This window comes from Aquila chrysaetos, chromosome 17 (genome assembly GCF_900496995.4).
Source record: "Aquila chrysaetos chrysaetos chromosome 17, bAquChr1.4, whole genome shotgun sequence".
NCBI lineage: Eukaryota > Metazoa > Chordata > Aves > Accipitriformes > Accipitridae > Aquila > Aquila chrysaetos.
The window spans coordinates 24,015,113-24,028,191 of NC_044020.1; the positions used below are offsets into that span (position 1 = coordinate 24,015,113).

Consider the following 13,079-nt stretch of genomic DNA (forward strand, 5'->3'; position numbering starts at 1 on the left):
CTCGTGATAAGAGGCTGGTATGAGAGACGGAGTTTCTGCACAGCAGGGCTGCAAGGCAGGTGGCCTCTGGTCAGACAGTGATGGTGGGCCACCATACTTCACGCTGGGTTTGTCTTGCAAGTGCCTGAGCACCTGGACAAGTATCAGTGTTAGTGTCACTCTGCCGGTCGCGGTGGATGTGCCACATCAACGCTTCTAACAGCTGTTTTGAGTGAAAGGTGAGGAAACTGATGTGGCAGGTTTGGACGCCAAAACATTTTAATTCACAAAATGAAAGACAAACGCTCTTGAAATGAACTGTGAAGCATTTTGCTTTCAAGAAGTTACTCATTCGAGAATAATTCACCTTGCTTCCACAGTTTCATTTAGCACTGTATCCTTGTTTTTCATTTAGTATTTTATGTCAATTAAACAATCTTAATTTCATTCTGATTTATTGTGCACCTGTTGCAAGGAATGTATAACTGGAGTAAATTGAAAATTGCAGTCTATTTTAAGAAGAGAAACACAAGTTGACTTTACTACTGCAAATACCCCCAGGAGCTGAATTACTGAAGACAGTTTGCAAAGCTGGAGCATTAAGCTGTGAACTCTCCTTGGCGGTGACAAAACTGAGGTTTGTATTCTGTACCACCTAGCAGAGCTTGTGACTAGCAGACAACCAGCAGACCCCATGGCTCACCCGTATTTCAGCAGTATCACTTGTAATAAAAGACAATGCATCACACAATTAGGTCTTAATCCTTCCTAGAGCTTGCAGGTACTACGAGTTCTGCTTTTAAAGGACAACATCAGCAGGAATCATTTTGATAGCACTGGAGAACTGCATCTGTAAGTGACCAGAGCCTGATGTTTCAGGGAGAGATTCAAGCAGAAGTACAAGGAGAAGCCATGTAATAAGGGACCCAGCTTCTCCCAGTGGGAAATGCCTTTGTGAAGGGTCTAGAGCACAGGTCTTATGAGAAGCGGCTGAGGGAACTGGGGTTGTTTAGTCTGGAGAAAAGGAGGCTGAGGGGAGACCTTATCACTCTCTACAACTACCCGAAAGGAGGCTGTAGTGAGGTGGAGGTCAGTCTCTTCTCCCAGGTAACAAGCAACAGGACAAGAGAAAATGGCCTCAAGTTGCACCAGGGGAAGTTTAGATTGGAAATTAGGAAAAATTTCTTCACCAAAAGGGTTGTCAAGCTCTGGAGCAGGCTGCCCAGGGAAACAGTTGAGTCACCATCCCTGGAGGTATTTAAAAGACATGTAGACGTGGTGCTTAGGGACATGGTTTAGTGGTGGACTTGGCAGTGTTACATTAACGGTTGGACTCGATGATCTTAAGGGTCTTTTCCAACCTAAATGATTCTATGATTCTATAACTTATTTGTGCTTCAAACACATACAGATAGAAAAAATAGTATTTCAGTCTTGGCTTATGGCCTATAGAATACTCTGAAACTCCTGGTGACAGTCCCTTCTGCCTCCGTTGCTACTGTTAAAGAGAATCTATCTATGCTCTGGAAGTCAGATTTCATGGATGGAGTTTTCCTCACTGATTAGACCAACACTTAGCTGCCAGCAGCAACGACCAAATGATTAACCTTCCCCGTTATTTAGCACTGGTGAGGCCACATCTGGAGAGCAGTGTCCAGTTGTGGAATGCCCAGCACAAGAGAGAGATGGACATAACTGGTGCAAGTCCAGTAAGGGGCCACGAAGATGATGAAGTGACTGGAGCAGCTCTCCTATGACGAAACGCTAAGAGAGCTGGGACTGTTCAGCCTTCAGAAGAAAAAGCTTAGGGGTATCTCACCAATGTTTATAAATACCTGATAGCAGGGAGTAAAGAAGAAGGTGGAGCCAGGCTCTTCTCAGGGGTATCCAGTGACAGGACAAGAGACAATGGGCAAAAGATGAAAACACATGAAATTCTGCCTGAACAGAAGAAAACACTTTTTTACTGTGAGAGTGATGGAGCACTGGCACAGGTACCCGGATAGGTTGTGCAGTCTCCCTCCTCGGGCATTCAAAACCCAGCTGGACATGGTCCTGGGCAACCGGCTCTATCTGACCTGCTCTGAGCAGGAGGTTGGACTGGACAATCTCCAGAGGTCCCTGTCAACCTCGGCAATTCTGTGATCCTGTGAAAAGGTTCCGAGAGAGGAGTGTGAAAACAAGTTAGAAACAAAAGCGATTTGCATTTTCAAGCTTATAAAAAACTAGCTGAAACTGCAGAGAATGGAATTATTATTTTTTATATAATAAAGGATGCTACAGAGGTTTTATCATATCCCCTAATGATTAAAATAGGGGATGAAATTTCCTGGGAATAGCTACTGTACTGTGACAGTATCAAAGACTGATCTTAATTAGAAGACAAGAAGGAGACTTTCTTTTCCCCTGAAACTGGAGAAGAGTACCTCTTTCAGACTCTTGATGTTAGTGGCTGGGAGGAACAGAGAATTACCCAGGCCACAGGGATGTCTACATGATGTCATGACACAGGTGGAGAGCAAGAGAGAAACTGGACAACTTAACTGGACAAAGGAAGCAGAGTTTAGAGCTTGTTCTGCAAAATAAAATATTAGTTCTGCATAACTTTCAGGAATTGCACAGAAGAGAGGACAGGATGGGCAGTTCTCATACTTAACTTCTTCTGTTCTGCAATGCAATTAAGACTGAGGGGTAGAGAAGAACCTCTGTGTTGTTCAACAGATACTCGTCAAAAAATTACTTTGCTGTTTAAATAACTGATCACAAAAAAAATTAAAAGTAACATCTAAGTGAAAGATGAAAGACTTCTTTTACAGACTGTCTTAAATAAGGCCTAGAAACTCCTCTCCCATGCTCCTAAAAGCTCACTGAAGATTAACGTATTTAGCAAAATTTGGGATAAGCAGGAAAACATTGTCTGATCACATTGATATAGGAGAAATGATGAATTCAACAGGGCTATATGACAGGCACAAGGGTTTTGGCTTTAAATCAGGCACAATCCTTCTTATAATTCAAAAGTCATGGTGTTGATTCACTCCCATGGGCTCTCTGATCACCCTAAACTACTTCTCACCTTTCTGCTCATGACCTTACCAGGCTTTTCATTCAGACTGAAAGACTTTTTGGACAAAGACCTGTGCTTGCATAACTATGGCTCCTGAATGCCAACATAAGGCAAATAAAATTTATCATATATCAATATGAGAAAAGAAGGTTTCCTCTTCTCCCTCATCCACACCAACATCCTCCTGTAGTCCTCCATTACTTCCTTCCTCCATCTAGCTCCTCAACCCCATTCTCTTCCAGTTCCTTGCCCTGACTTTCACCAATGATAATGCCCTACTCTTCACACTTTCCTTCTGATGCTTTTTACAAACTCTTTTTTTCTGAATGTTATCTCTGATAGCCTCTGCAGACCTGCTGTCTTCTCTTTTTTCCTCTAATTGTTTCTTTGGGATTTCTTCAGAAGTTTTCATATTACTGCAGCCTTTTATTTGTTCTTGTATCTTCCGCGTCTGTACTGTTTTTCCTCCATTACTAAGATTTCCACTGGTGTCACCATTATGTCATAAACTTATCCCCTTACTCTACTGTTCCTGACCCACTTCTGTCTCTCTCTGCCATCTTTGAACTTAGGTGACGTCCCTCCTTTTGGATGACTTGATGTTCATTGTAACTTCTCATAACTAAAACATAAGTTCTTTCTTAGCAATATCACCAACTCCTTATTTAACTGCTTCCTCTCTCTGTCCCTGGATGTCTAATTTGCATCACAATCCTGTCACCCACATTTTCTCTCCAGCTTCATTAAAAAAATGACAGCTAATCTTTTGAGAATGGTGTATAGATACCTGTCCACATTTTTTTCATGCCTGCTTTTGTATGTACATAGAACCTTACAGAACAAGTTTGTGGCCCTAAAAAAAGGAGCATGGACACAGCAACATGTTTTCAAATACGCAAGCATTTTCAAACTGACTATTGATCTGAGGTGCTCCATTTCTAACATTTCTAAATTAAAGTATCCCAAACGGAATCAGTCTGCAAAAGGCCAGCGAGATAAATCAGACTCACCAGACACACTGAAAATTTTTAGCAAAGAAATACATTATATACTGAAAAGTATAGTTATTGTTATTTCTAATACTGTCATTAGTCACGTATAAGTGTAACAAAACACACACAGCAAAGAAGATTTAGGGTTGTTATAAATCCATAACTCTGAATGCATCCCTGATCAACTTACATAGTGTGTGGAGAAATTTTAAATTACTGTGCAGCATCCATGTATATTAAGTAGTGACGGAAACTGCATTATGACTACAAAACTGTGCAACGAGCCTATTTTCTCTGGGAATTGTCTCAGTCACACAAAGGCGTTCTTTCTGCCTCAGCAGATTGCAGCCTGAATTTATCTGACTGATGGAATGGAGGACACAATTGCAACCACCACCTTTCTTTCCCCCTTCCTCTTATCATGGTTTCTCCTCTGACATCTGAGTACGCATTAAAAAAAAAATTTTACCCCCCCGCCATTTCCAACTAGCTGCACTTCCAGAGAAAGGAGCTGTAGGAAACCAAGTTCTGCTGATGCTAATTGATAATAAGATGGGCCTTTGTGCTTCTCAGCTTCTCCATTAGGCCCCTGGTAGGCATGGCTTTGCATGTGGAACAGATGAAAGAGTAGGTAGGCCTGCCAGATCTTCCAACTTAGCTGCAAGCTGGCGGGTGAGATTCTACACCCTGAGTCATGACACTGGTTGGATGTCCATCAAATGAGGAGGAGCTGTCACCATACAAGGCTGCAGCTTTGGCGCAGCACCCAGAAAAGACTATGTCATTGCACTTTGCTTGTTCCAGATGCCCATATTCCAGCAGAGCCTAGAGCCAAGGAGCAGCAGCAGCAGCACGGCTGCAAACATCCAACAGCAGAAAGTGACACCAGGGACATGTGAGTGAGTCTTGAGCTCAGGACTAAAGGTGGCTTCTTTTTTGTGCAGTATGAAAGGTTATCTTGCTGGAAGCACCAGCTGTCTTGTGGGCCCTTTCTTGTGCTGTAGGAAGCAGGCTATTAGCTGCTAACATATAAAGCAAAACCTTACCAGCCTTCTTCAAACAGAAACACAAGTTGTAGAAGAGAAAGAAATGAAATGGAACAAGGCAACAGATGGTGTTAGCTTAGGAAAGAGGAACAGAATGGTTCGAGACCCTTGCCTGCATTTATGTCAGTTATGTTACTGCCCTTAAGATTTAGCTCCTCTCTACCACATGGTTTACAAATCATGGGGTCAAGTAAGAAATAAATGTTTGTTAAAATGACAGATTTGTTCCTTTGGTACACAAATACGAGAGTTATTTCTGATAATCTACTGACAAAAGTGAGGCAAATCTACATAAATACTAAACCAGAAAACATCTTCAGCTCTGTTTCACTCCAATTAGCAGTTTCCAGACCTCTTACTGAGCAAGTGGGATCCTGTTCCATCAACCAAAAAAACTCATTACTCTGATCCAGGTACTGATCCATGCACCACTGTAGTGGTCGCAGCAGGTTTAGGGGACGCTGTTCCAGAGGGAGTGACACTGCACTGATTTGGCGTGGAGAACTTTTACTGCTTATGGTGATGAGCAAGACACATGAGCAAGGGAGTGGAGAAAGGGATAGTCAACGGAGGTGGAAAAAGAGAAATCTGGCATGATTTGGTGAAATTTATAGGGTTACCGGAGGGTCTTGCTGTATATTTGCTGATAAGCGTAGCATACTTGACAAGGAAATACTGAAGAGGCAAAGGTGTCTGATAACACCGGACTGCTGCTGTTTTCAGTGGTCAGTCCCATCATAATGTGTAGTTCCAGACAAAGCTTTGCAGGGAAGAGAAGGTCTATCTGTACCATCCACTGTAACTATAAGGGTTAAGCATCAGGCTTAACTGTGGTGGACATCATGAAAAAAGCAGTAGCATTTTACAGGATTTCTGGTCAGACCCAGCAATATTTACTCCCCATTTTCAGCAGCCTCACAGCCTCCCCATTTTCTCTCTGAATTATCAGAGACATTAACAAGAGTCTTTTCCACTCCCCACTTTAACTGGTCTTTCTAATTAGGAGCACTGAACAAATAGATCTGAGAAACAGCCTGGCAGCAGCAAGCAGCCTTGGTTCACTGCATGCAGAGCATGGAAAAAGCTCTGCTCTCCCAGGGACACCGTGAAAGCTACAACCAGTGACTCAGCGTTAGCCCAGTAACAGCTCTCCAGGGAATCTGAGACAACCCCTCCAAGCATTCCTGCCTATTTTTGCACACGGAGGGATCAGACAACAAACAATACTCCTTGAAACAATTCCCTACCTCTGATAAATATACACCTCCCATCAACTAATGAGTAAACAGCACTGTAAAGCTTTGCCTTGTGATCCACATCGACGGACACATCCGGGGTGAAGCCAATACTGAAATTTGGGGTTTTGTGTAACAGCTGCGCCCCGTGCCATGCAGACATGGCATTTCATTAAGCACAGGGTAATAGCTTGATTCCCTTAGGGACTCGCTGCTGGAAAATAGAACATCTCCTTTCATAAATAGGCAAGGTCACCAAGCACCACACATTCCTCATTGCACATGCTCATTCTGGAGTTGATGCTGAGATAATTGAGTATCTGTTCATTATACATTTCTTATTAATGCAATAACGCATCTTCATGTAAAACTAATTTTACAAGATCTGAGGAAAACCAGCATTATATTACATTTCAATGCCATGTGTTCAGCTACTCCAGAATACAGTGGAAGAATTCTGGATTTCTGCCCAAATTATTTTTTATAATTACTCTTCATGTTGCATTGAGTTTGAAAAATTGCATGTAATAAACATTGAAAAGCATAAACCAAGGTATTTTGCCCCTTCACACCTCAGCACCCTTTTGTAACTTACAGTTGCTTTTTTATTTAAAAGGAGTCATCTTTCAGCATATTCACATGTACACACTGTGAACAAGACAGTTCACAAATGTGACACCTCAAAGTTTAAGCCCCTGTAGATATAATGATAGAAACCACTAAAATTTCACAGAGATATATGAAGAGAGATCAAAAATTACAGGCAATTTCTTTTCTAATATTGTTAAGTACTATAAAAAAATCAGGAGTCCCCAGAGCACCTTACCTGAAGGACCTAAGCATTATGCAGTGCAACTAATTCCTGCCAATCTACTTCTCTGCTTTCATCTTATTTCATCCCAAATACTACCTTTATCTGTTTGTTTAGAATATTTAGAAGTTGGCAACCTGTTTTTCTCTATCCCTCTGTTCCATGGGATACTTCCCTTCTGGATGTGAAAACGAGAAATTCCAGAGGATAATACTGGGTCAAAGCATAATGTAAAAGAAGAAAGAGTTACTTGCAAAGTGAATGTGTAATCAGTCAGTAGAGAAGATTACATAGGGTAGAATACAACAGTAGAAATAAATTATTTTCACCTAAAACCAGATAGCAATACTGTATTGCATTAAATCCAACAGTTTGTGGGGGAAAAGAATAATTATGCAGTAGGGATTAGAAATTATATATGTACACGTAAGGAAGAGAAGTGATTTTATTCTGAATTTTCCTGTGCTTACTCAAATGTATGCATTCTTCATCAGTGATTATGATCAGGAGTGTCAAATGCAAATGTTGCCTTAAGACTTGGAGTAAGCTTTTGCTGCATTTTTATTTGTTATATAGCTCAGGTGTTTCCCAAACTGAAGAATGCAAACCACAACTGTAAATGAAAGTGTAGTCTCTAGATTGTGAATGACTGATTACGTGGCTTAAAGGCATACAGCAAATGTAACTGGAAACAATCTGCAAAAGTGTTAAGAATAATGTTTCTTGCCCTCTTCGTCTGCCATGAAATTACCAGTTGCTGGAATTAACAGTTTCACATCTAGAAAAAAACAAAGGTTGTCAATGTTTTCACATGGAAATAACCTTTGAACAGTTGGGTTTCTGCCTTAGGGAAGTATTTTTGCTTTATTTTAAAAAGATCAGCATCAAAAAAGTCACCTTCTTCCTTGAGGGGACCTGAATGAGTTGTGAGCATACTCCTAGAGTTTTTATTTCAAGGCCGCAGCAGCCTACCTTAGAGACTTGCCTCCTTCTTTTGTTCATTGAAACACACTGAAGCAGGCTGTCAAAGGTTCAAGGAGAGGTTATCAAGTCCTATTTGCTTTTGGCATGTCTAAAACTGCTGACACATGCTAGGAGAAAAAAGGGTACATCTAGTACAGCTGCAACAATAAAACACCTACTGGGGAACCTCACCTAGAGCTAACAACACTAAGCTGTGTTGGCCAACTGAAGAGATAAGCCAGTAATATTTATACATAAAATGCAAACAAAGCTTATAGAAGTCCTGAAAAATAGCTAGGTTTGTCATTTTCTTAGTGGTTTAAAAAAGAAAAAAAAAGGGGGGGGGGGGAGGGGCAAAAAACCATGCAAACACACCACATTTGGGATTTTGTTGTTTGATGATGAAAACCATTACCCACAGTCTTCAGTGATGAAAGCTGTAGAAACAGCTGAAAAGTGTTCATTAAAAGGAAAAGTAATGAAAAATTCTGCACTTGACAGACTTGCAAAAAGCAACCAATGCAATATTTTCCTCTTATATCCCTCAGAAATTTTCCTGAACGTGAAAATAACCTACCCTCTGTTGAAAACACACCAAAAAAAAAAAAAAAAAAAAAAATCAAACTCTGTGTTGGACATACTTAAGACTTTTCTAGTTTGATGCCTCAAAACATTAGGAGGAAAAATGCATGCCTTCTCCCAGACTTATTTATTGCTAAGTAAGTTATCTATAGACCTATTTTACCTCTAACTCCAGTAGAAGGGGGAGGAGTACTTTTCCAGTCAAGTCTTGTTCAAAGCTTTAGACCAACACTCTAGAGATATGTTGACATTTCTCACATTAATTCCAAGTAATTCCTTGCCTACTAGGGTCAGATCTGTCCTTTCCCCTCATTTCACATCAGCTATGTACAAATTCACACTAGCAGTTAGCGTCGGCTTGAACTCTGGCACTTACCATAGCTAGAGGAGTCGGAGCAAGTTCATGACCTCACCACTGGCCTCAGCTCCTGAGGACCTTGAGGTCCTCAGGCCAAGTCCACTCTAGATAACTGGTCTAGCCGTTTCTATTTACAAATCTTTACATTAAATGCAGCAAAGGGCTTTGACATCCTTCTTGACACTAGAGAACTGGATTTCCTCACCGGGGCGGCAAGCTAAAAGTTCAACAGAAACAAGCCACATGGGTGGAGCTCATACAGGTCTGGTCTTCAACTCAGGTCTCTCTTAGCCTTTGTGCTCTGCTGCAAGCAACTTTGGAAAACACCCTTTTCAAATGCAGCAGCATTTTATCACTTCATAAATAAGGTTAAACTGGAGCTGACATCAGAAGATGGCAGATGCCCTAGCGTACTGCAGCAATGCACTGCCCCACTATACATTGCCACTAGGCTTAGTCTTATGAAACGAATTTAATGCTCCAGTAAGGGCAAGGAGTAGGGTGTGATGGGCTCACACTCAGCTTTATTTTTGAATGCTAATGTTCGAATATTAAGTTTTGAAAGTGGGGGAAGGAAAAGAGTTCATGAAAGCAAAATGCTGTTCTTCTTGCAAAAAGGAAATTTGCTAAGTTAACATGCTTTTGAAAAAAATAATTCTCAACAAACAGCAATGCAAAAAGGAAGAAAAACAACTACATCACTACAGTGTAAAATGCTGCATCACCTATCAAAATCAGACAGATCCAGGTTCATTCATGTACAATTTGTTTGTTTGTTTTAGACACAACGAAAATATACAACAGTTACAGCAGAAGATGGTATTTTGTTCTTTAACAGAAGTCCTTTGCTTCACCCAGCTAAATGGATTTCAGATTAGACTCTAGAATAAAATATAGAAACTTACCTTGCATTTCAACATGTTGGCCACTCTCTCTTGCATTGATTGTCCAGCCTTTGGCCTGACAAGTATGTAAACTGCTTTCACTTCAGGGCTGGAGCGCAGAAGCTTTTCCACCAGTACTTTGCCCATGAAACCTGTAGCTCCTGTGATAAGTACGGTCTTTCCATTGTAATAAGCTGAGACTGAAGACATGGTGCTTTCTTGTTCTGTCCTCCCTTTAACTTCCTGCAGGAGGTACCTGAGAAGATGCAGAAACAAAGCTTTAAGGGCTTTTGAGTCAAGACATAGATCAGTTATTTGGGAGCTACAGTCTGAAATAACCTTTCCTAGTCAGCTGTAGCAGCTCACATTAGTTCAGTCAATGGCAATTTAAAAGATGATTTTTTAAAAAGGCTTTATTATGAAAATAAACCACAAAAATTAAAAAGGTTAATCCGAGAAGCTTAAAAAATCAAGCTCAGCGTTATTCTCCGTATTATACCACAGCTGCACCCAGCAGTCACCATTTAGAACATAACTTGTGCTGTCTGAGACTCCTAGCAGTAGATGCTCACTGCAGTGTTGAATAGCATTTATCTCCTACACTGTGAAGTGGCAGCCATGAAGATATGCAGTTATCCCTACAAGACAAAGTAGAAACAGATCTCCTCACAAACACTGCAGGTACAAATGCTGTGTTTTCCACTTTAATTCCACTGTGCCAAGCTGTTGCATTTCTTGTCAGCTATCGCTCAGCAATGTGCTCAGTCTTTTCCTGTTGTCTTGACTTGGAATAAAACCATGAAGAAAGCTCTTCTTCACAGAAGATATAGTGCAATGACATTGCTCTGCAACACCATGCTCCTGTGTGTAGGTCATCACCCACTATTGGCTGTTAAGGCCAAAATTCATCCCGTTTGACTCTAAGGAACGTAGATGTCATATGCTTGCTCTGGAGAGTTTAAGTTGTTCGAACTGCCCTTTGGAGATCCATTGACTATATAAGGGGGCTGACATGACTAGGCTCCCACATGAAGTGTCCCAGTTAAGTATTTTAATTAGATACAATGGTTTCAGGCCTACATGTCCCCAGCCATCCCGATTCAAACTTTAAGTTGATTAAATGACAAACAAGGATGGACTGAATCCTCTTAGTACAGCCCCTCTCTCTGTTAGACTAACGGAAGGAAAGAAAACCCTCCTATCTTTGAAGTGCTGCAGATCACAGCATGCAAAAACCACTTACATGGCAGGGGGAAGGCTCATGAAAAATATAAATCGATGTTTTGAAAAAAGCTTACTAACTTTGAAAGAAAAAGAAACAAGAACAGTAGAACGCTGCCGATCAAGTATTCAAGAACCAGGACAATGATCTTCAGGTACCCCAGAAAAACCTCTTCCTCCCGCAGAAGCTTCAGAAACACTGTTGGCCATTTCAAGTTTCTCACATGACGAGTCAACTGCATGTTAATAAAACGCAAATACATCAAAACAGAAATACAGCATTTGCTGCATTTTTGCAGTCTTCCAAGATTCCCTGCTCTCATCAACCCTTTTGCATTTCTGAAACCTAGTAAACCATTCAGGGACAGGGAAGGCCTAACTTAGAGCAAAAACCGCAAGCCTTCATACAGAAACATCTTGTATAATGAGTCCTTGGCTTGGACCAACACAAATGAACAACACCAAAGGGTTTAAAGTACTGTAAGAACCTTGGCTACATGTGATGGTAGGTTAAATTCCCTTCACCGCATGGGAACATGAGAGAAATATAGTTTGTCCTACAGCACATTCCTTCCTCAGGATGGAGTGAGGAATCTTACCCCAGAAAACTGACCACCAGCTATGTGAATCAAGAGAAGCACCACAGATCAACCCTTACAAGGTGTACTGTGTTCATTGCAACACTCAGGAATGTGCTCGGCTGGACTGCGATCCCCAAGGCGTTACCACTCACAACAGTGAAAAGTGATCCACAGTCTGTGTCAATCTGCTGTCGGTATCCGGGTCTACAGCTGGTGCATCTACCCAGACCTGACTTTGCATTCCTACCAATCTGCCAGTTTTCACAATCACTGTACTGCTGCTTGGAAACGTTGAATGTATATTTCTAATGGACACAGACACATAAAGTAGGGACTCAAGTCCAACAAAATACTGCTCTTCTTTCCCAGTGCTGCCTGGGACTGCAGTCCATAGCATCAAACAAATGAAAATCCCCAAATTTCTTTATCCATAACAAATCATCAGGTGTGCCATCCAATTTAGAAACTGGGTCAAGCAGAATAACTTCTGAGGGACACTATTTTACAAATTAATAGCTGTGGGTATTCTGGCTCAGTGAATTCGGGTATTAGCCTACTTTCAGATATGGCCTAGATTACAATTTAAATGAATGTAGCAGGCTCGGCTAGGCCTATTAAAACCTGTTCTTATTAAAGAGCTGGCCACTTGGGAAGTTAAACAAACAGGTTAAACTATTAATCCTATTTATAACAAAATGTCACATCTCATTCAGGTTCAGAAAAACTGAGTGATATTGGAAGACAGGAACTTGCAGAACCTGGAAGTGTGCAAAAGTGTGTGTGAGTCCAAAAGTAGATATTAGTTTAGCCGGATGAAGATGGAGGTGACAAAAGACTTAAAGAATTTGGTACGACACATGTCCTGCAAAGCAGCAAAATTAATGAAAGAAGTCCTTGGTCACTAGAGGCCATACAAATTATACTGGACATAAGGAAACAAAAAGGTGAAATGGAAGACCACTTCCAGTCACTGGATACTTGCTTTGAACTCGTATTCCGAAGATCATATCTACCTAACATCACCTAATATTCTGCTAGAAAAATGGTACATTTATAAAGTACTTTGCACCACAAACTTGGAGATTGCCACAGTGTTTAACAGGAATTAACTCTCTTCCCACACTTCAGTTGTAGAGAACATTTCCAACCTGCACTGCTAAACATTAGTGCTTTGCATTATAGTTGTAGACTCCTGTAAAAATAACTGTTGAGATTTCCAAATGCGGACATCAATTTATTATGTTGTTTCATGTGGGTTCTCTGTTTGAGTTACCCAAATGGGGCTTCATTTGTTTTGGTCAGACATTCAATGCCTGCTAGAATAGTAAAAAAAAAAAAAAAAAAAAAAAAAAAAATGAAA

General features: G+C 40.9%; 1 protein-coding gene across 10 annotated transcripts in view; it reads right to left on the reverse strand.

Moving 5' to 3' along the window:
• The window catches only part of FAR2 (fatty acyl-CoA reductase 2), a 149,934-nt gene that overhangs the window by 73,488 nt on the left and 63,367 nt on the right, over positions 1–13,079 (reverse strand). For all 10 annotated transcript variants that reach the window (XM_030041068.2, XM_030041067.2, XM_030041061.2 and 7 more), the window contains one exon: positions 9,939–10,173. In XM_030041068.2, the coding sequence (XP_029896928.1) occupies positions 9,939–10,127 (189 nt within the window). In that variant the 5' untranslated portion in view covers positions 10,128–10,173. The remainder of the gene's footprint in view (positions 1–9,938; positions 10,174–13,079) is intronic.